This window comes from Pararge aegeria, chromosome 12 (assembly GCF_905163445.1).
Source record: "Pararge aegeria chromosome 12, ilParAegt1.1, whole genome shotgun sequence".
Taxonomy (NCBI): Eukaryota; Metazoa; Arthropoda; class Insecta; order Lepidoptera; family Nymphalidae; genus Pararge; species Pararge aegeria.
Window position 1 is genome coordinate 4,000,409 of NC_053191.1, and position 20,595 is coordinate 4,021,003.

The 20,595-nt window shown below is 34.4% G+C and overlaps 1 protein-coding gene across 1 annotated transcript in view; it reads right to left on the reverse strand.

The window, feature by feature from the left end:
• Window positions 1-17,274: 17,274 nt before the first annotated feature.
• The window catches only part of LOC120628394 (ras-like protein family member 10B), a 37,195-nt gene continuing 33,874 nt past the window's right edge, over window positions 17,275-20,595 (reverse strand). Inside the window, exon 3 of the mRNA XM_039896748.1 lies at window positions 17,275-17,898. Within this exon, the coding sequence (XP_039752682.1) occupies window positions 17,275-17,898 (624 nt within the window). The remainder of the gene's footprint in view (window positions 17,899-20,595) is intronic.

The following is a 20,595-nucleotide window of genomic DNA, read 5'->3' on the forward strand; positions in this document are numbered from 1 at the left end:
TAGTCCGTTGCTAATTCAGTCCCCACCGCAAACATGGCGATGTCATTCTCCTAATTCCTGTAGGACACGGCACATGATAACAAAGTAGCTTCTATGTTTGCATACTAACTTTCTATGAGATGGAATCTGGACGGTGGACTGATATTATATATATGGAGTTAATTTTGATATTATAGGTTTCAACCATTCAACCATCCATCATTTTGGTTTCATCCATCTAACCAATTACCGGCCCACAACAGGGCTCAGAATAAGAAGGGTTTATAAGCTATAGTCCACCAATCTTTGAGCACATATGGACTCTCTGGCATGCAGATTTTCTCACGATGTTTCCTTCACGGTTAAAACGAGTGATATTTGAGTAATTCTTCAAACACACATAACATTTAACAATGCCATTTGACATTTTTACGTAATAGTTTACTTTGACGATCTCCCTGGCGCAACGGAGAGTGCTGTGAATTTAAGTAGGAGATCCCGGGTTCGTTTCCCGACTGCGGAAATTGGGAATTTATTATTTCTGTATTTCCGCTGTTGGAAGCGATTTAGTCCGCTAAGCGATTTAGTTTAGTGTGTATTTTTTTTTATTTTATAAAACTATTTTTAGTTCTGCTGCTATCTTGTTTTGTTGTGTTCCAATTAAATACGGTCTTCATAAAATTTATGTATTTTATACTCTAAATATTATGTTCTAATATTCCGTGAAATTACAAAAAAAAACCCGTACTGCCTATGAATGTCTCCAGAAAAATCAGATAAAATATGCTCTACATTCTTCAATTTTCTATGTTCAGCTGTTTTTGCTGTACCTACTTAGGTTGTCTTACAGTCATTCACTAAATGATGGCCGATTGGCGCAGTGGGCAGCGACCCTGCTTTTTACGTCCAAGGCTGTGGGTTTGATTCCCGCAATTGGTGGTTTTTCAATCTGCATATTATAAGTATTTATGTATATTATTAATTAAAATATTATTCAGTCATCTTAGTACCCATAACATAACCTAAGCTTACTTTGGGTCTAGATGGCGATGTGCATAGGCTTTCGTACCTTTTATAGCTACCAAAAGTTATATTATGTTACAAATTAATTTGAAGATGACCCAAAAGTGTATATTACCTTTGCACACAATTAAAATTAATTGGGATTCAAATTGGGAACTTGCAACTAACTGCAAACAACGCTGCATCACAAAAGTGTTCATATATTTTAAAAGTAGAATATTGTCTTTGCTCACATCGTTTACGGCTCCCAACCGCAGGCTATAGAGATTATCCCCGATATCGATCCATAGCCAAGCACATAATTCTCTAGGGAAGCCGTGATATTACTCGTATGCGTACCTATGCAATATTATTTTCCTTTTCATCGTTTCATAGCTCTGTTTTCTGAGACAATGATGGACTACTTTCTGGGATGTGATCAACTTGATGACACCTAAATACATCTCAATTTCATAGGAAATTGACTCTTTTTTATAGTAATAAATTCCGGACCTAGCAGATGTGCAATCTGATTGTACTTAAGTGTAAAGACATCGCCTAAAAAACAGAGAGTACGGGATCTAAGGGAATGCGCTCAACCGTAAGCAACCATTTATCTTTGTAAGACAACTTCCATGTTGGATGGTTGGATATATGGTTATTTTTTTGTAAACACTACGTTAGCGCGATTCAAAATTCAAAATTCATTTATTTCAAGTAGGCCTAATTAATAAGCACTTTTGAAACGTCAAGTCAGTCTGTTTGTAGTGATTCTACCACCGGTTCGGAAGGCAGATTCCACTGAGAAGAGCCGGCAAGAAACTCAGCAGATTGCTCTTTTCCAACATCATTTTAAAGTTTAACAATCTTTAGAATTTTTCTGTTTTGTGAGAGATGAGAGCGGAGTGGCCTGCTTCCAAGCAGCCTTGCGATGCAGGATCTTTGTGGCGCCATCTAGTATGTTACGCCGGATTCAGGTCGTTTCGTTATCAGAGTCAGAATTAAAACTACAAAGGTATTCGTGTGTAGGCTGAGTATCCAACTGATTTATTCGGACGGAAAATTCGATTCATTCATAAATAGCGACAGAAAATAATTGTAAATAATGAGCGTTACTTTCTATTTCCTCTTTTCAGTTTAAAATATATGTGATAATCTGTTATTATTATAGTCTCGTGCACAGTTCCTTTTCTTTTTATTATTTGGTCTTATTATATTGTACTCATCCATACTTGTTTATAATAAAACTGCAACTTATTACATGTTTTAATATGCTGTGTTTACTATTAAGAAAACACTACGCTTGAATCATCATCATCACATCAACCTATTACCGGACCACCACAGTGCACGGGTCACCCCCACAAGAGACAGGGTTAAGGAGATTACGGCCTTAACCCCTTCTCTTGTGGGGAATCCATCACGATAGCCCTTACACTAAACTTCAATAGAATAGATTAAATTTTAAAAATAAAATCGGTTGTATTACTGTAAGTGTTAGTAAGTAAACCTTAATAAATAATATAAAAATAAAATGATGACCTCCCTGAGTCCTCGATTCGAAGATCGCTTCAGTCCCCCCACAGCACTTCCACTCCCATGTGCCCCATATGTTTGGTTAATAAAGTGCATACCTAACATATTTAGTGATGATTTTTGATCATAATAATTGTGGAAGTAAGATACTGTAATTAACAAGGCGTGAATCGATTGTTGATCGCATTCACGAGCCATTCCGGGATTTCACGGCTCTTTTGATTTTATTGCAATATGGAAATGGTACCGAGTACACATCCGGGCTTCCATTTCCAAATTGCCATGTTGTATCGAGGGATGTGTGATTTTAATAAAGGCAATATTTTTAATGGATATTAGTTGTTGCATACAATTTTACATACAAAATATGAACATAGTAGTAAGTAGTGATGGCGATAACCTGATTCGTAAACCTAAAACTAAAGCTACGAGGGTTCCAAACGTGTTCTGGTCTAATAAGAAGCTAACAACAAAGTTAGCCGGTAGTTTTTATTAGTATCACCATCTCACATTGCCATTTAAAAATATTTTTAAAATCAACCTGGTTAGAGCAAAAATTCACACCTAAGCTTTTTTATTGTTTACGTCATCCATATATACTATAACAGGACTTTTCTATAAGCTTTCGCTTAATAAAAAACTTTGAACTTTTTAAGAGACATCTCCAAGATGTGTTAATGTACCAACCGGTAATTTTTTGAAAAATTGTATACAATTTCATAATATCATTTTATAATATTATGAAATTGTAAACAATTTCATAATTTATGAATTAAATTACATACAATACAATTTTATAATATTTCATATAATTTAATATAGTTAACGTGTTGTTTCACAATTAACGGGACGTTAAGACGCAAATGAAACCTCATACAGTTTTAATTATATCTTTCAGGTCATAATAATAAAAACAAAAATCATAAACTAAGTTTAGTCTGAGTATGCTTACAACCAAAGGTTATTAAAGTCTATAGTTCTGAAGCCTCCCCGAGGACAGTTTCCGCTCTCCGCCTTCGCAATATCCGGTTACCAGGAAATGGAACTATAGCTAAGATGCTGTCTTAAGCTTATTATAATACATACTTACATGTAGAACGAACGAACTTTTTTTCTTCCAGTGTTGTTTTTCCTACATTGTTTTTATATTGCCTTTGTCTGCAATTTCACCTAGTGGTAAAGAACGAGAAAGACATGTTTTTAATGTTACACAAATTTATGATATTTTTTAAAAACACTTGCACCAGTATTCATTTAAACCGATGGACGTCAACCGCTGTACATAGGTACTTTTTTTTAATAGTTTATAGTTCATGGACCAAGGAAAACTTTGCAGGCCATGAAAGTGCAAAATGTTGCACTGTGTCCATAAACCTGAGGCGTAGATGTGAAGCCTCATTTACCTTTAATTACACCGGCACCCACGCCCTTCAGACCGTAACACAGCATTGCAGCAATGCTGCTTGGCGGCTGAAATAAGCATGTTGGCATTTAAATAAAAAAAACATTTTATTTCAGGTCAAAATTTAGAGGTTAACACAAAATAAAAATAAAAGACAGATTTTTAAAATAGATAAATAAAAAAAAAACAGTAATTAATTAAAATCTAGAATTGAAAATTAGAATAAATTAAATTTCAATTAAAAAATAAATTAAAATTAAAATTAAAATCCAACTATTTTATATTATTTCGTGTTTGGAATCTGGTGCACTTTTCGCCAATGTTTAATAAGTATGCTGTCAGGGGATGCCTGAGCGACGACTCTAAGGAGCTTATTATTGGAATTTACAACGATTTCCCAGAAACTCGCAATCCTCTTACGCAGCACAGAGTAGAAGTCGGGGACTCCGGCATCGGCTATAGATCGCCATTCCAGTATCTTGGGCCCCATCGTCTATCAGCTGTCCTAGCTATGTACCCCGCTTATTTTTCTTTAAACCGACAGGATTTTCGTATTTCTCATTTGATCTCGTAGAAATACTTTGAGCATATCTATCTAAAAAAAAGGTGTAAAAGTGTGAAAAGTAGAAAAAGGTGTTCGTTGTGAATAAAATGAAATTTGCCTTTGTAAAATGGCGGCCATCGTGGATTTCAAATTAGCTATAGTGGATAGTAGTCAAGCCCTTTCTTTTGATACATATTTCGGGAGTTGTGAAACTGCATGTTATACACTATTTTGTGGCGGCGGCCATCTTCCACCAAAACAAAATCATCCGTTTCGGAGCTTCAATGCCACAAACACACACACACACACACCCATATTTAAACACACATAAACACCCACACCAGCATATACATAAACGCACACACACACACACACACACTTCATCATCATCATGACGCTGACGTCGTATTGTACATAGACATTATCGGTAAGTCACCAATACCTATCTATATACAAGTTATAGACCAAATACGTTGAAAACGAAAATTTCAGCAACCTGCATTGCAATCAAGCTATGTGCTGTAGCAATTATGCTACAGAGCCAATCAACCCACAAAGAGTCGTTTCAGAGTTGTGCGATCGATGCCCGCATTCGCAATAGTAACTTTAGTTTTAAACTAAAATACATCCAGTTGTAGCCAGATTTTATTTTTAAGGCCAATAAAGGCCAGTATAGTTCGCTTGTTGCACAGAAGTCATGTTAGCAATGAATTGTCATGTACAAAGCTGTGAAAATGGTGATTTTATGGAGCATTAATACAATAGCCAACTATATGATATGAATACAATAGCCAACCTTCTGCATTTATATAGTATCCTAGTACCTAGAATGCGAAGACGTCTTTTCGAGCTTAGATTTCTAATAGCTTATATCTATCTACTAAAATAGCTAGGTATTATTTATACCCGGAGGTTTTAAGTATTAATCGAAACCAAGGATCTAAACAATTTTGATTGACTGACAGCAATATTTTTAAAATTTTCCGCTTAAAGAGTTGACACAAGTGAAGAATTTGTGTATCTAATGGAACTCGTGCTTTTATCTTAAGCAGTTTATAAAGCTACAATCTCCGAAGAGTGATTAAATAGGGGATAAAATTTTCTATAAATGTATTTTATTTTTCGAGATATATCCTTAAATTTGGTATATTGATTTTTTTTAATCGAATCACACGGGATATCAGGAACTCTACGAAGACGAAATTCTTTGCATCCGCTAGTTATATTGTAAATGCATATTGCACCAATATTGGTGCTTAAGATTGATGTGATTTTTAGCTTGGCTTAAGGGCTCTGTTAATAACAAAATAAATGAAGGTTCCTTCAGATTAGATCATCTATAGGGAAATAATTTTATTACTTACCTAAACGTAAAATGACCTCGGAATACTACAAAAATCACTGTTTTTTTTCAAGCTCTCACATCAGAAAGATGCTGTCAGTTTCAGTTTGTTAAAAGTTTGTGTGGCGTTATGCCATAATAATTAATAAAGCACTTAATGTCTGAAACTATTTATAACGACTAAGACACTGGGAGGTATCTTTGCATCGTTCGATTCCATGTAGGACTGACGTAAATCGATAATGTAGTCGTATTTATATCAAAATACCCACCAACTCAATGTCATGAACATTGGTCGTTATTCAAATATAATTTTTATACTTTCTTGAGAACTTTCATATTTACAAATCCTTATCAATTTAATAAAATATCTGTCGAATATGAATTTATAGTTATCAAAAGTTTAATTATTTACCTACTTTATAAATTTACTGTAACACTATTTTGAAGAAAGGTGTTTAGGAACCTATCTTAGTAACAAGTTTAACGAAACGATGATTATTCCACTGCACTCGAAGAATTTTCGTCTTGATGTACCAACCATAAATAATACATTTATAACTGTTGTTTGTTTACCGTAGGTATTACATTTTATATCATCAAATATAGTTCAGGAAATAAAAGGATAGACTAAAAGTGTTCACAACTTTTTATTGCACCGTATAACATTTGTAAAACGACCAAATTACCACTACACGGAAACATTATTTACAACACAAGTCACAATCGACATTACATTTAACACGTCGTTAAAACTCCGTTAACTGCTAAGACTAGGTTGAGTATTATTTTTTTATTTTATTAAAATTCTGATCAGGCATAAAATTTTTGTTTTTATGTCACAAGTTGCGGTTAAGAGTATATTGTGTTGATTGAACCGACTTTACGAGTATGGTATTGAAATCTCAACTGCGCACGAAATAAATTTTATAACTTTTTTTTTTGACACCTGTTTATACACGTACTGTAATTTTTTACATCTCATAAGTTCGTAGCAAGAAGAATTTTCGCAGCCTTTATTCGATCTGACATTGAAATCTCGTAAACTTGGATACAACTTTTTATAAGAACCTCGCTGTCACAGTTCGTTTCAATCAGTCAAGCGTACAAGAAATTACGCTTGACTGATGGTAACGAACTTAAGTTTTATGTAAGAATACATTTCACAGTGTAACACAAATAGTAACATTAACAATCAACAATATCATTTCGAACATTCACTTTCACCAAAGATATATCTTACACGCCTAAACAAATCTTAAATACTCGTAAGTGTACACTCCGGCTTTCCGTTTACATCTTCGTTTTGCGTAACTATTACCAATACAAAGAGACTAATTATTTACATAGACATTAAGGACTATTTAGGTACTACATCTAAAACGGGAAGCACTAGGGTATTAGTAAGCACAACACAGAGTTCAATTGACAACAAATTAACGAATTATAATAAAAATTTGTCGCATCGGAACATCTTAACTAGAGATGATCTTAATCTCTAGTTAAGATGTTTTTAAGTTTTGTTGCTTTGATTTGTTTTGTTTAGATTTTTTTAAGTAGATATTATCTTTATCTCTAGTTAAATTTTTTTAATACAGAATTCAGATCTAGGTAGGAGCTAGGTATCTAATAATTCGGCAAAAACTTTTAAAACTTTTAAATCTTGAACCGGTCTTTTATACCTTGTCAAGTTCTTGAGGTACACCTTTTATCGGTAAAGTTTTGAAACACACAATATTTAACTATATACACTTATAGAATACATCTATATTCGGTGCAATAAGACACACCCTACAGCAAGTACGAACAAAGCGGTGCAGCGGTATCTAAACGAAATAACCTCCAAATAGGTATAAACTTCAGCTTAGAAAACACAGTAGTTTCTTAGGTAATAATAATAAGATAGACTTTTTAAATATTGCCTAGAGATAATATTTAAGTTGCAGCCGATTTATCACGATGAAAAAATCGCTGTAACCAATTAAATCAAAAATAGATTAAGACGTACTTGACAATCTGTTGAGCTTAATTAGTTAAAAAATCGAATAAATTTAGTAAAATGCTTTATTTATGTTAAAGTTATATTTTCAGTCAAGATATAGAATAGTTATATTTTTATAAATAATAACGGCAGTTTTAGTAAAGCGAATATGAATAGATTTCAATTTATTACTTTGCCTATCTAGAAAATATTCTATGAACGTACTAATATATTTTTGCACATAAGCATTCAACGTTACTTGCTCTGATAGGCTAGGTTAACACGACAATGTCGTAGACAGTACTCTGTATCAATCAAATCGAATAATTGTCACTATTTTTCTTTGGCATGAAATCTTGAGTCCGCCTAAAAATTCCCTAATGTCAGCTTCTTTGTTAAATCCATTTGATATTTTAGGAATTAAAAATAATTTTGTATTTAATAATTGATTATGATGATATATTAATTATCTGAATACCTTCAGCTTTAAGATATTATTTGATAAATGGCAAAAGAGGTGTAATTACAGTTAATTATAAACCGGATATCCCCCGCTTCTGCTATTTGTATTAACCGTGTATACTACACTATGGCGTGAAAATCTTAAGTCGGCATGAAAGGTAGAAGTTATTGACTTCTCTTCATGTGAACATAGCCATAAGGTTTTCAGAATAATCAACTATGCAGTAATTCTTATGAGGTGAAATTAGAGGGTTAATTATTTGTTGCAGAATTGAATGTTGAAAAAAGACGTAAAGAGAATATACATTACCAATATGTGTAAAGATATATTTTCGTCACTGTTGATAAACCATACCATGTTGATATTTCAGATACTCTTAATCTATACTTACATAAAGCAAACATGACCGCTGATACTTTTATCAGCATACATAAGGACATTTATAACCAATCAAATCATTTTTTAATGGAGCTTATGCACACGTGAATTAACGTTTTTTAAACGTGATTAACTCGCAGCTGTAAGCATTTATTGCAGACGCGTATAAATTCAGACATTCAAATAAAATATCGGCAAGTATGCCGATACAGATGCACTACGATAATAAATAATAGAAATGCATATAATTATGCATTGAACCGATTCAGCACGTTTGTATTGATGCAAATGCAGTAAATGTCACTGTAATCCTCTAGGGCGATGTAAACGCACGCTCATGAAACGCACAGCGTAGACTGCGCGTTTAAATTACGTTGTGTGCATACACCCTACTACACACAGCTAACTGCTGATGCACAAAAAAATAATTTAATTTCTTAGTTTACTTATATTCAAAGTTTAAAATCTTATACATAAACCTCATAGCTATCTCTCTCGCTCAGTTTATTGTTTTGTTATAAGATCTAATTCGGAAATATTAAGTAGAAAAGTGTAAAAGTACCCTGTACCAATGTTCTGTTTCTTTTAACGGACGCCTTTTTGCCACAAAAAGATAAAACGCTTTCAAAGCTCATCGTCACAAGAGTGGACTGAAAATGCTGCAAGGCAGTTGATTAAAACTTGCGCTGAAGTATAGCCGTATTCATTTCTATAAAGCCTTGCACGAGCTTCGTGCTTCGTTTTCATTTTTTTACTTTATTTTTGCAGAATTTCCGTTAACCTATTACGAGCGGTTTTATGTAGGCTCATTGGCAGGTATTCACCCCTCTATTGATAAGCTATTTGATTGATGTTTTTATAAAAAAGTTTGTGTCAGCTCCGATGCACGACTGGAGTTTACTCCTTAAGTACGATTGTCTAAACATACGCAAAAAGAGTTAATTTAACTGAATAAAGATTTATACCATATGAAAGGGTAAATAAAAAAACATGTGCAATTTATTCACACTCGTCGGAAGTGTAACTTCGTAAAAGTAGCCTACGGGAGATTGAGGTGGATGTAGAGTATCAGAACTATTAGGATAAATGTAATGTTTATTATTTAGTTTCCATGGTAACAAGATTAGGAAAAAAAATGTATAATGTTTTCTATCTCACTCTGTCCCATTTATGTGTTTGTTTCTTTACCTAGATAATATTCGGTTTCCTTGATAACTTAAATAGGAAAAAAAAGTGAATTGAACGAAAGCGACGTTGCATGTTTGCGCAACACAGTTGCCGGGCATGCAACGTCGCAAAGCGAAAACGTAACGAGGTCATTCGTCAGTAGATTTTACTCCTCACATTTTTCTCATACCGGGCGCCTTATATATGAAAATCGATTCTTAAGGAGTAAACTCCAAAAATTCATGATTCAAATTCATTTATTTCAAGTAAACCTACTTTATGTGCACATTTGCAGCGTCAAGTATGTACATATGGTGTGACTATATTAACGGTTCGAAAAACAGATTGTACCGGGTTCTTACCGGCATGAAACTCAGCAGATGCTCTTTTTCTATCTTGATGCAGGAGATGAGAGCGAAGACATTAAAAAAAACATTATGGTATCTTAGTTATATTGAAATTAATAAATAACATAAAAGTAAGAGATTATATTGTCGTGAACAAAATTTATCCGTGTAAGTATTATTTTCTTACCGTCTCATGACTTTAGCCTAATATAGAAGAACACAAAGGCGTATTCTAATGAATGGTCATTAAAGCAATAACTTTTCATTAAGTTTTGCATGAAATAATAGGAGAGAATAACTTATGTCATTCATATTTCATTTCTATCTTTTTCTATCGTCTTTTTCTATCGTCATGCTTCATCAACCAAAGGTTGTCTGGAGGAGATCGTTTTAAGCGATAAGGCTACCTTTGCGCATATATATATATATATATATATATATATATATATATATATATATATATATATATATATATGTATTTGCAATAAAGACTTCCTATCTATCTATCTAGATTTTATCTTATATCTCTTATCACAAAGTGTGATTGTAGACAACGCCTAACTTGTGTGGTTTTTCGTTTTATTACAGAGTTCCAATGGCTACATTTCAGCTGCATGTCTTAATAATATTACATTTACATCCGATATGAATATGCACACAACAGTTCTGCTCAATAGGAAACCGGGAAGAGAGTCAAATTTTCTAGATTCAAGTAGGTGCTTATTGACTCCAAAAACGTCAAATACTCTTTTGTCTTGAACTGGAGCTGGTCACTTTTTTATTTGCATAGCAAAGCAATTTGAACCGATGAAACTCAATACTTCGGTCTGTATTCTAAAACACAAAGCAGTTAATTTGCAAACGGTATTTCGTTCAAAGGAAAAATTTCCGTCATAGAGTGCTTTCCAATAATCCGCGGGGCTAGGACATTAACGCGGAAGCGAAAAAGTGTGTGGCAAGCGAAACGACCGCACCTGATGTATAAAAATCATAAGTTGAATTATTATTATAAGTATTGATATTTCTTTAAAAAAACACAAGTTGTAGCTATGTACAAAATGACTACCCTAACCTTGTCAAAATATGAAACATATGATGATTAAATAAATATATGCTTGTTGGTATTATAAACGTTTTTGTAAAGTGAAACTTTTATAACATCGTCTCAGACTTTTTCGACTGTGTGTTGCATGTCGCGTGACGGTCGGCCGCGGAGTGTCAGGCGCTCGTCATGGAACAGCCAAGGTCTATATGGCGGCGCCTATAGTTCGCATCAGCTGACCGTGTAGTGAATAGACCATCACTCATTTGTGCCAGTGCTCGATAAAATATTGGTAACATTCATAAACTGTGAAACTCGTGATGAAGATGGAATTTATAAAAAAAATAATGAATGATTGAAAATAATAGAAAAACGGATCAAAGTGACTTACCGATTATAAATTATTGTTTTCAGTTTTTTAATAAATGTATACTATCTAACATTTGTTTAGTATTATGTATGTCGTACTCTAAGATACAGAGTTCAATAAAAATATTAGTTGAAGACCTAGTCTACTTTTATCATTTTCCATTATCATTCCGATTTTCCAAGAAAAAAAATTAATATTGATAAAGCGATCTTTATACCCTTAATGGTATATTATTCCGAAAATTTTTAGTTAAATGTCTATAACGTGAAAAAGAGTTTTACTTTTACCATAGTTTCATAAAACCACACAATCCTTTTAAATTCAAGTTTTCATGTGCTGAGAAATGTTTTGCGATCGGTGCACGGTGCGATGTTTGATAAGTTTATGGACGAGTTCGTGGCCCCGCAATAACGTGCTATCATATTCCATCGATCGATACAGGAGCGGCGATGGAAATGACGTTAAGAGCCATTAGAGCGGTTGATATTGATATCCATAAATCATGATTTCTGTTGAAATTTATGTAAAATATATATTATCTAAAACCTACGAAATAGTTTCGTGGCTGGCTAAACAAGTGCTAAAACATTTGAAATAATCTTTTATTACGTATTATGAAAATTTAACTTAATTTGCTATACTCATATATTTGAAAAAAGAGTAAAAAGTGATGTCTCCACTTAAATTAAAATTCAAATTCATTTATTTCAAGTAGGACTACTTTATAAGCACTTTTGAAACGTCAAGTGTGTATGTTTGTAGTGACTCTACCTCTCTTCTTTATGGGTAGGACTCCCTTCTCATATGAAAAAGGGATATACATACCAAATATAAAGCATATATAATATATTACATACATCATCGATATTATATTAATTGATAAGAAAAATAGCGTCGCACAAAATATTCAATTAAATGATATAAAGAAACAGAACATTGGCATGAATTTCTTAAATAGATGAAACGATTTAAAGCCATTCTAAAAAACAGTTCAAATTGAGCTTACAGTCGGGTTCACTGAAAAGTGTCGTGTTGTATCGAGATGCATTAAACACTAGATAGAACTATGCTTTCATTAAGCAAACATAGCAAATAGGTCGTGATAATGGGGGTTAATATGTTTTATTTGAATAAGTGGCATATTATGATGATTTTGCTTAATTTGCTATACTCCGCGAAAAGCAGGAGAATCCGTATGGTTTAGTTTATAATGCTTTCAATCTTTATACTCCAAACCAAACAGATCTTCGGCAATGTACCGTCTACGAACGCTTCCCTCAGATAGCGGAGCATTATCAGGAGATGTTGACTTTAGAATGAATAATTGAATCTGAAGATCTGTTTGGTGTGGAGTATAGAGATTGAAGATTTTATGAATTACACCATACGAATTCTCCTGCTTTTTGCGGAGTTTAGCAAATTAAGTTTAATTTTAAGTAACGCCTGCTGCTCCAATGAATATGCGGGATCTGTTAAATGTTGAAGCCTGGTTTATACTGACTATGATATGCGTTCGAAGATCTATCCAGTAGGATTGATTCCATCAGGAGTCATGTCGCAAAATGGTTTTTACAGCTATTCATACTATCAATGCACCATAAAACGACATAACACTTTTACGTGATCCAGACATAACATTTATAACTGACAAATAATATATAGGAAATATAAAAATACATTTACTGAACAAGCTTAGATATAAATTTTGTACTTATACATAGCAAGATTGTAACTGTACGTAAATCTACTTAGTATAACAGATACTTTTAAAACCTTAGGTTAGGTATTTATAAAATTTATTTAAACTCATATCTTAAATACTAATCATATTAATATGATTTACTAGCTTCTGCCCGCGACTTCGTCTGCGTGGACTTCAGAATTGGGTCTAAAGCTTCGCTCCTTAATAATTTTTAATCCTACCACGGGAAACTATTTGAGTTCATCAGTATAGGAAGCACATGTTCATTTCTAAAGCATAAGTGACATGCATACCAAATTCCAAAGCTGTTTGTCCGCGGCTAAGCTCGTAAGAAAATTTCAATTTCCCTCAGGAACTTCTAAATGAATCGGAATAAAAGGTAGCCTATGTTCTTTTCCATGTCAAATGCTACATGTATTCCAAATTTCATGGCTGCGTGGCTGAGTAACAAACACTTTCACATTTCTAATATTAGTAGGATTTACGCACGCTTTAGTAATGTAGGTACACGTGTATTTGAATATATTAAGCTATGAGTCTAAATAATGTAGAACAACTGCACAATACTTATAACAATATATTAAAACACTTATTTGATGCACATAAACTAATGAAGTGTTATTATATACCTATTGAGAAGACCTTTTTTATTTATTTAACGTTTGTAACAATTCCGAATGAAAATAGTGGTTTTTTACTAATATTACGTTATTACGTATTTAAGTTTAGTAAAATTTGAAGCTTCTGCCAGTAATTGATTGTCCGCCAATGTAAGGTTTTATACAGATATATCAATGTCAAGGTCTGCAGGCTTCTGTCTACCGATCTGTAAAATGTATGACCTGTGTAATGTGCTATAATGAACTAAAATGTAACAAAAATAATTCATTTTTACTTAAATGTAATCTAAAAATACACTTTAAATAGTTTAATTCACTAGAGAACTCGATTGCTCTTGATTAACTTTTTGTTTGACAACTTGACACGAGCTTCGAAGGAAAGTAATTCGACGATCGAGGCAAATAATAACCTTACCGAATACCAAACATCACCGCATAATGTCAAATTAGCCCGAACATGCAGTTAATCTCTCCGCCGCATCCGACAAACAGCGCCACCTTTACTATCGAGTTATAGAGAAAACGAGTTTGCAAACTCATCGCGGATTTAACTGTCTAGTTACAAAAACGTCTTTACAGAATAGCCCTGCAGAACTTCATGTCGGATGTCTGAGTTTACAAAAATAACGAAAGTTGACATTAGAGTTTTCAGTTCAAATGCACAGAATTCAACAAGAAGAACAACAATCACGCTAAACAAGAAGGCATAGAATGAGTTAATCCGGACTTTAAAATTCCACTGTTTCACAATTCCACAGGCCCCTTTCTCTTATAGGACTGAAGAATACAGAGTTTTGATCAAACCCAACTCCGATTGGGTGTTGGCGTAAATTTTTACGTATAGCTTCCCCACGAACGCGTTTAAGGAGGCGTTGACTCAAGACCCGTAAACTACGCTGACAATAATTATGCTGCAGCGTTTCTTGTGAAAATTTTATAGTTTTGGCAGAGCTTGCAGACAGCATGATATGCTCTAGACCAACGATTAGGAAGTCTTGTATTAAAGAACGTTAACTTATACATTTAAATAGCATTGAAGCAGTTTCTCCATATGTCATCACTGGCAACACGCAATATTCAAAAAGAAAGGTAAATATGCCCGCTAGATATGAGCCAGATAGTAACACACAGGGTGAACGTGCGATGGTGAGGGTCTTGTTCGGAGTTTTTCTACGTAATTAATTGAAAGTAGAAAAGAGGAGATCTGCGGAAGAGCTAAAATTAGCCTAATAAGTTGCAAAGCTAAAGTAGCAATAGACGGTAGATATAACTCGAAGGAGTGATGGGTGTTAGGATCCCAAAGTGCTGGAGGGCCTGCACGCACCAGAAAACGTTGGTAGATTAAGAAGTAGAGTCAATAGGGTCCCGAATAGTCGCTTTCCATAAGCTGCGCAATATGAATATGATGATGATTATGCTATTGCTAAAAATAATCAAACACCCTAGGGAGTGAAGGCACTGAACCTGAAATACAAGGTTTCTTAGTTTATCTTCAGAAGCTTGTAGTAAAATAATTATTTAATATTTCATGGATGCCCCATCCTATAAAATAAGAAAACCTTTTTACTATATTGTTTAGACTTAAGATTTTTGGAAATAAACGTTATTATTATTCTTGTTCGAGGATGGAATATGAAGATGGATATACCATAAATCTTAAGGATTAAACTTATAAATAATGAATAGGTGTCTAAAGTTAAGTAAACAGTAACTTTGATTAAACAAAAGCACGTAAAAGGTACCTTCTTAGGTAAACGTTCACGGAAAAGTTCTTGAATGTGAAAAGAGAAAAAAATATCGCAGACTTGAATATTTTGCAAAGCGCTATTACTGCTTGAAGTTACTTTGTGATTTTGCATAAAGATTAAAGATGTCTTTGAAATATCTCAAGGGAAATCGCCTTAATACTTATTTTACTTCAAAGTTTGAAGGGTGCTGCATTAGTTTAATAAACACTTGAAAATATTTTTATACAATAATGTGATATGAGAAAACTTTCATTTTAAAAACACATTGATTAAATCAACACTGCAATTCTATTGAAATAACAATTACTTTGTATAATTCGAAATTCAGTTCATAAAAATATAGGTATTTAAACCGCAAAGCTGTTTTAATCACAGATTTAAGAACGTACAGAATCCTCAAATTGTGCCCAAAAACAGAGGAAACGCTCGTCACGAGCACGTCTCACTTCACACCCGCGGAATGGTAGATTAATGAAGTGACCAGTTTGAGAGTGAATTGCTTATTTCATGCTTTAATGTTAGTCGTGTCCACGGTGTCTGTATGTTCTACATTCTGTGGTTTTAATATAATATAACATACTTAACATCATATTGTAAATTAAGTTCCTAGTGATTAAAATGTTAACATTTTTAATACCATTAATATAACACCAAATAGTCCGTCACTACTAATGATTTTTTTGTTTTCTTGTTCTGATTTTCTTTTTACGTTCCGCAAATTTTGGAAATTAAAGTCACATATTCATTAGTATACAAATATGATTTATAACACAATGTTTAAATTAAAGCATTAATATTTTCACATGGACAATATATATACAATTGCCTTTTATTAGCTATATAATGAATATACTAAGACTATAATGCTTCTTTTCATCTCTTCATTCCTTCTGGTCGCCTGGTAGCGGTAAATTTTTAGCGTGGAAAAAACCGCATGTTATAATCGCTATTATAATATAGTACAAGTACACAAAAAGTGACCAGGTGTTTATTTTGTTATGTGTACAATAGATTGTATTCATATTATAAGATCACTAATGCAGGACTTAATAAATGTGAATGCAAAGTATTCACATCCCAACATGTTGACGTAATCTTTCCGATATTCAATTCATATTTAACAATTCAATCGTTAATGTTTCAGAAATAAAAAATGTTGTAGCAGACACATTAAGCACGTTGATTTTGCTTGGCATTTGTACACTAATGAATACAAGTGGCTTTAATATCCTGAATACGATTAACAATGATATGGCATCATAAGAAGGCTCAAAGTCACTCAGCGGGCGATGGGGAGAGCTATGCTAGAAGTATCTCTACGTGATTAAATAAGAAATGAGGAGATCCGTAGAAGAACTGGAGTTACCGACATAGCTCAGCGAGTCGCGAAGCTGAAGTAGCAATGGGCAGGGCACATAGCTCGGAGAACCGATTGACGTTTGGGTCTTAGGTGCTGGAATGGGGACCTCGCACCGGTAAACGCAACGTAGGTCGGCCCCGAACGAGGTGGACAGATTACATCAGACTGGGAGCCGCTGAAGGCAAGCGGCCCAGGACCGTGGATTGTGGAACTCCCTACAAAAGACCTATTGTAAAGCAGTGGACGTCAATTGGTTGAAATGATGGTGATGAATAAAAATACCTAGAAGTGCTAAGCAACAACACAACGGTTCTCATGAGAAGATCCACCTCCAGCTGACGAGTCTGGAAGGGGATCCGATCGGCTACCACTTCCACTCCACTCTAAAGCGTCAATCATCTCCATTAACTCCTTAAACACAGCAATGACCCGCCAATTGTATTTAGCTGAGCATTCTACGTAACTACACTTCCAATGCTTACGGACAAGGTTAACGATATTCCTTCTTTTCTCTCTTGAATCACCGCACGCACTTTCAGCCATAGCCAACTGCTGCAAACCACTGGTAGCGGACGGAGTTGTGCTGCACAGAAGATCTTGCTTATTTCCCACCACAAGAACCGGTACGTTCCTCATGTCACGACTCTCCACCATTTGATCTCTCAACGTTCGTATGTACTGAAACGTTTCCACGTTAGACAGATCGAAGACCAGGATGTAAGCTGTGGCGTTTCTTAGCCCGTAAAATCTGTAATGCGCCCATTCGTAGTAGGAATTGATTGGAAAGTAAGGTATCACTGGGACGTCTGTTATTTTAACTTCGTATAAATGCTCGTTGATTATCACCGAAGGGTAGAAGGTGTGTTTTCGGTCGGTTGGCAGGTAGTCTTCCGAGAAGTCACTCCAGACGAATTGCTGAAAAGGAAAAGTTGTTTAGTGGCACATTCATTAGTCTATAGCGAAAATTCATACATTATATGTAGATAAGTACAATTAAGTAAACTTGACCATAAAATGCATAATGGACCGACCATAATATAAAGATGTTTTGAGGAAGTAGCTGCAAAAAGACTGAGGAAATAAATGGTCTGATGGCACCGATTAAGGAAACATCATTATATCGACCCATTACCGGCCCACTACAGGGCACGAGTCTCCTCCCACAATGATAAGGGGTTAGTCCGTAGTCCATCACGATGGCCCATTGCGGTTTGGTGGACTCTACATGCCTTGACAACATAATGTAGAACTCTCCGTCCACTCAGCAAGCGTGGTGGACTTCGGCCTGAACCCCTCTGTAATTTGACGGTAATGTTTTGATGTGATGATGATGATGAAATTAAAATATCAAAAAAAAAATAAAAAAAAATAATTTCAATATCTTATCTTTGCATACTGACGCACTAGGTACACATTCATGCATGTGTATCCAGTGCCTCAGTATGGGGCAGTCATATTAATAATAATTACAGAAAAATAAAAATAGGTATGTACAATCAAAAAACCAACTACGAACAATAATATTCACAAAAAATATACCCCGACATACTTTTTACTTATGGTATGATACCTAAAACACTGGCGGTTTTGCCCCTTTCAATTGCTAGATTTAGTCGTTGGGCTAAATCATCGTTTATCGTATTTTCAATAACCTATTATCAACATCGACTTAATCTATATACAGCTGCAGATCCTCATACTACTTATAGGAGAGAGGGATTAAGAGCTTTGAGCCGGCTGCTAGCTTCAATGCGGGTTTGAAAACTACGTCAAAATCCAGACAACGATTAATCTCAGGTGTTAGTTAAGTATCAGTAACACCTAAGTACACGTTAAGCCGTTATCGCTTCGTTAACTCGCCACGGTCGGCTTAACGAAGCGATTTGGTAAGTGAGTCATATCAATAATTGATTTAATGAATAATCTTTTTCTTACCACTTCAAGATTGCAGTTAAGTCTTGTTGGATATCATCCGATATATCTACAACTAGCTGTTACCCGCGACTTCGTCCGCGTTTGTTTTTGTATACAGAGCATCCCGTAAGAAGAGTTTATTTAAGAGATATTTTTATGTTGCGTTTTTAAAACTATGTCCAATATTTTTTATCTTGTAAAAAATATTGGACATAGTTTTAAAAAGAACTTTTTTAATGAAGCGTATAACTAACTGTTTTGCTTTGAGATATAGGTATTATTATTCCCTTGCGGACTTTTTTTTGTAATAATGAGTACTTAATCATCATAATACTTAATTTTTCTGTATTATCTACTATATAAGTTTTGCCAGCGAACACCAAGTAATTCATTTACAAAATTTTGCTTCTTTGGGTTACGTTATTTTTTTAAGGATCTCAAATTAAAATAAAAAAATAAGCCTGTTACTTCGTGATAGTTTAGTTTTTTTTTAGGGAGTGAAGAAATGGGTTAAATCAGACCAGTACTTTGGGAGCCTTTTGGGTACAGACAAAAAACGAATAAAAATCTTTCCCTTTTATGATTAGTATAGATACGTACAAGACACAAAGCTAAACCAAAGCTGCAGATAAGAAAATCCCGTTCTAGTTTATTTTCATTTTATATGGACCTTTAGACGAATAAATAAATTAAACAAAGGTGGCTTTTCGTCTTTTGATAATACAATAAAAGTAAATCGTAAAGCGTAAAGACACTCAGTCGGTGTCACGTTCCCCAATAATACGTCGTAAACCCGTACACTGCGTGCCTAAACACTACGTGATCCTCGTTTTAATAAATACGTATGTGTTTATATTTGATCCAATGTTTGTGTGTTGGCTGTTGGGATTTTTTTTGGATAGTAATAATTGAAGGATCAAGCAACAATTTCCAGGGCATTCAAGGAGCAAATCCTGCAACATGCTGCCCTGTTTCCATCAATTTGAGGCGTAGGTTTTGAGCCTAATGTGCTTGCAATCACACCTTCAACCACGCCCTGCAGACCGAAAAACAGCATTGCAACAATTTGCGGCCAAATGAAAAATAACTATCTGTATGTACTACTACTAAAAAAAAAATTAGTCTGTAAAGTCGGCTTACTGACGATAGTTGAACGTGACAACGTCGTAAGAAAATACTGATGGAATGGTTGCATTATTCAAAAGTAAATTTTAATTTTATTTGTTTGATAGATCGTTGCTATAAACAATTGACACCACATTCACTTTTCACTGCACTTCATCCTTGCCGAAAACATGTAAATGTATTATTGTATGGAAGCTGTCCACGCGGACGCATCGCTCACTCAAGTAGGAGAGCGACAGATGTCGAACGCGGAGGCCGACTGTGCCTCTTTGTCGCTCGTTCCGCGCTCTCGCTTGCACTTCAAGCCTTGAATGGAACGCCTCAGAGCGAGGTAACGTCGTATACGTCATGTTTTTTCGTGCGTGCAGCCGGCTCCATCAAATTATAAGACGTTGTCACGTCAATATCTATCTGTATCTACTCCGTTATCGAAATGTACCGATTGTAAATTTGACAGTAGTGTCGAAATGGGGTGGTTTTGATATAGATACCTGTGTAGCCTTTATGACGCAATAGTTGCATAAATAGCTACTATCTCATAAGTAGAAGTAGAGCTTTTTATGGCACAGCTGC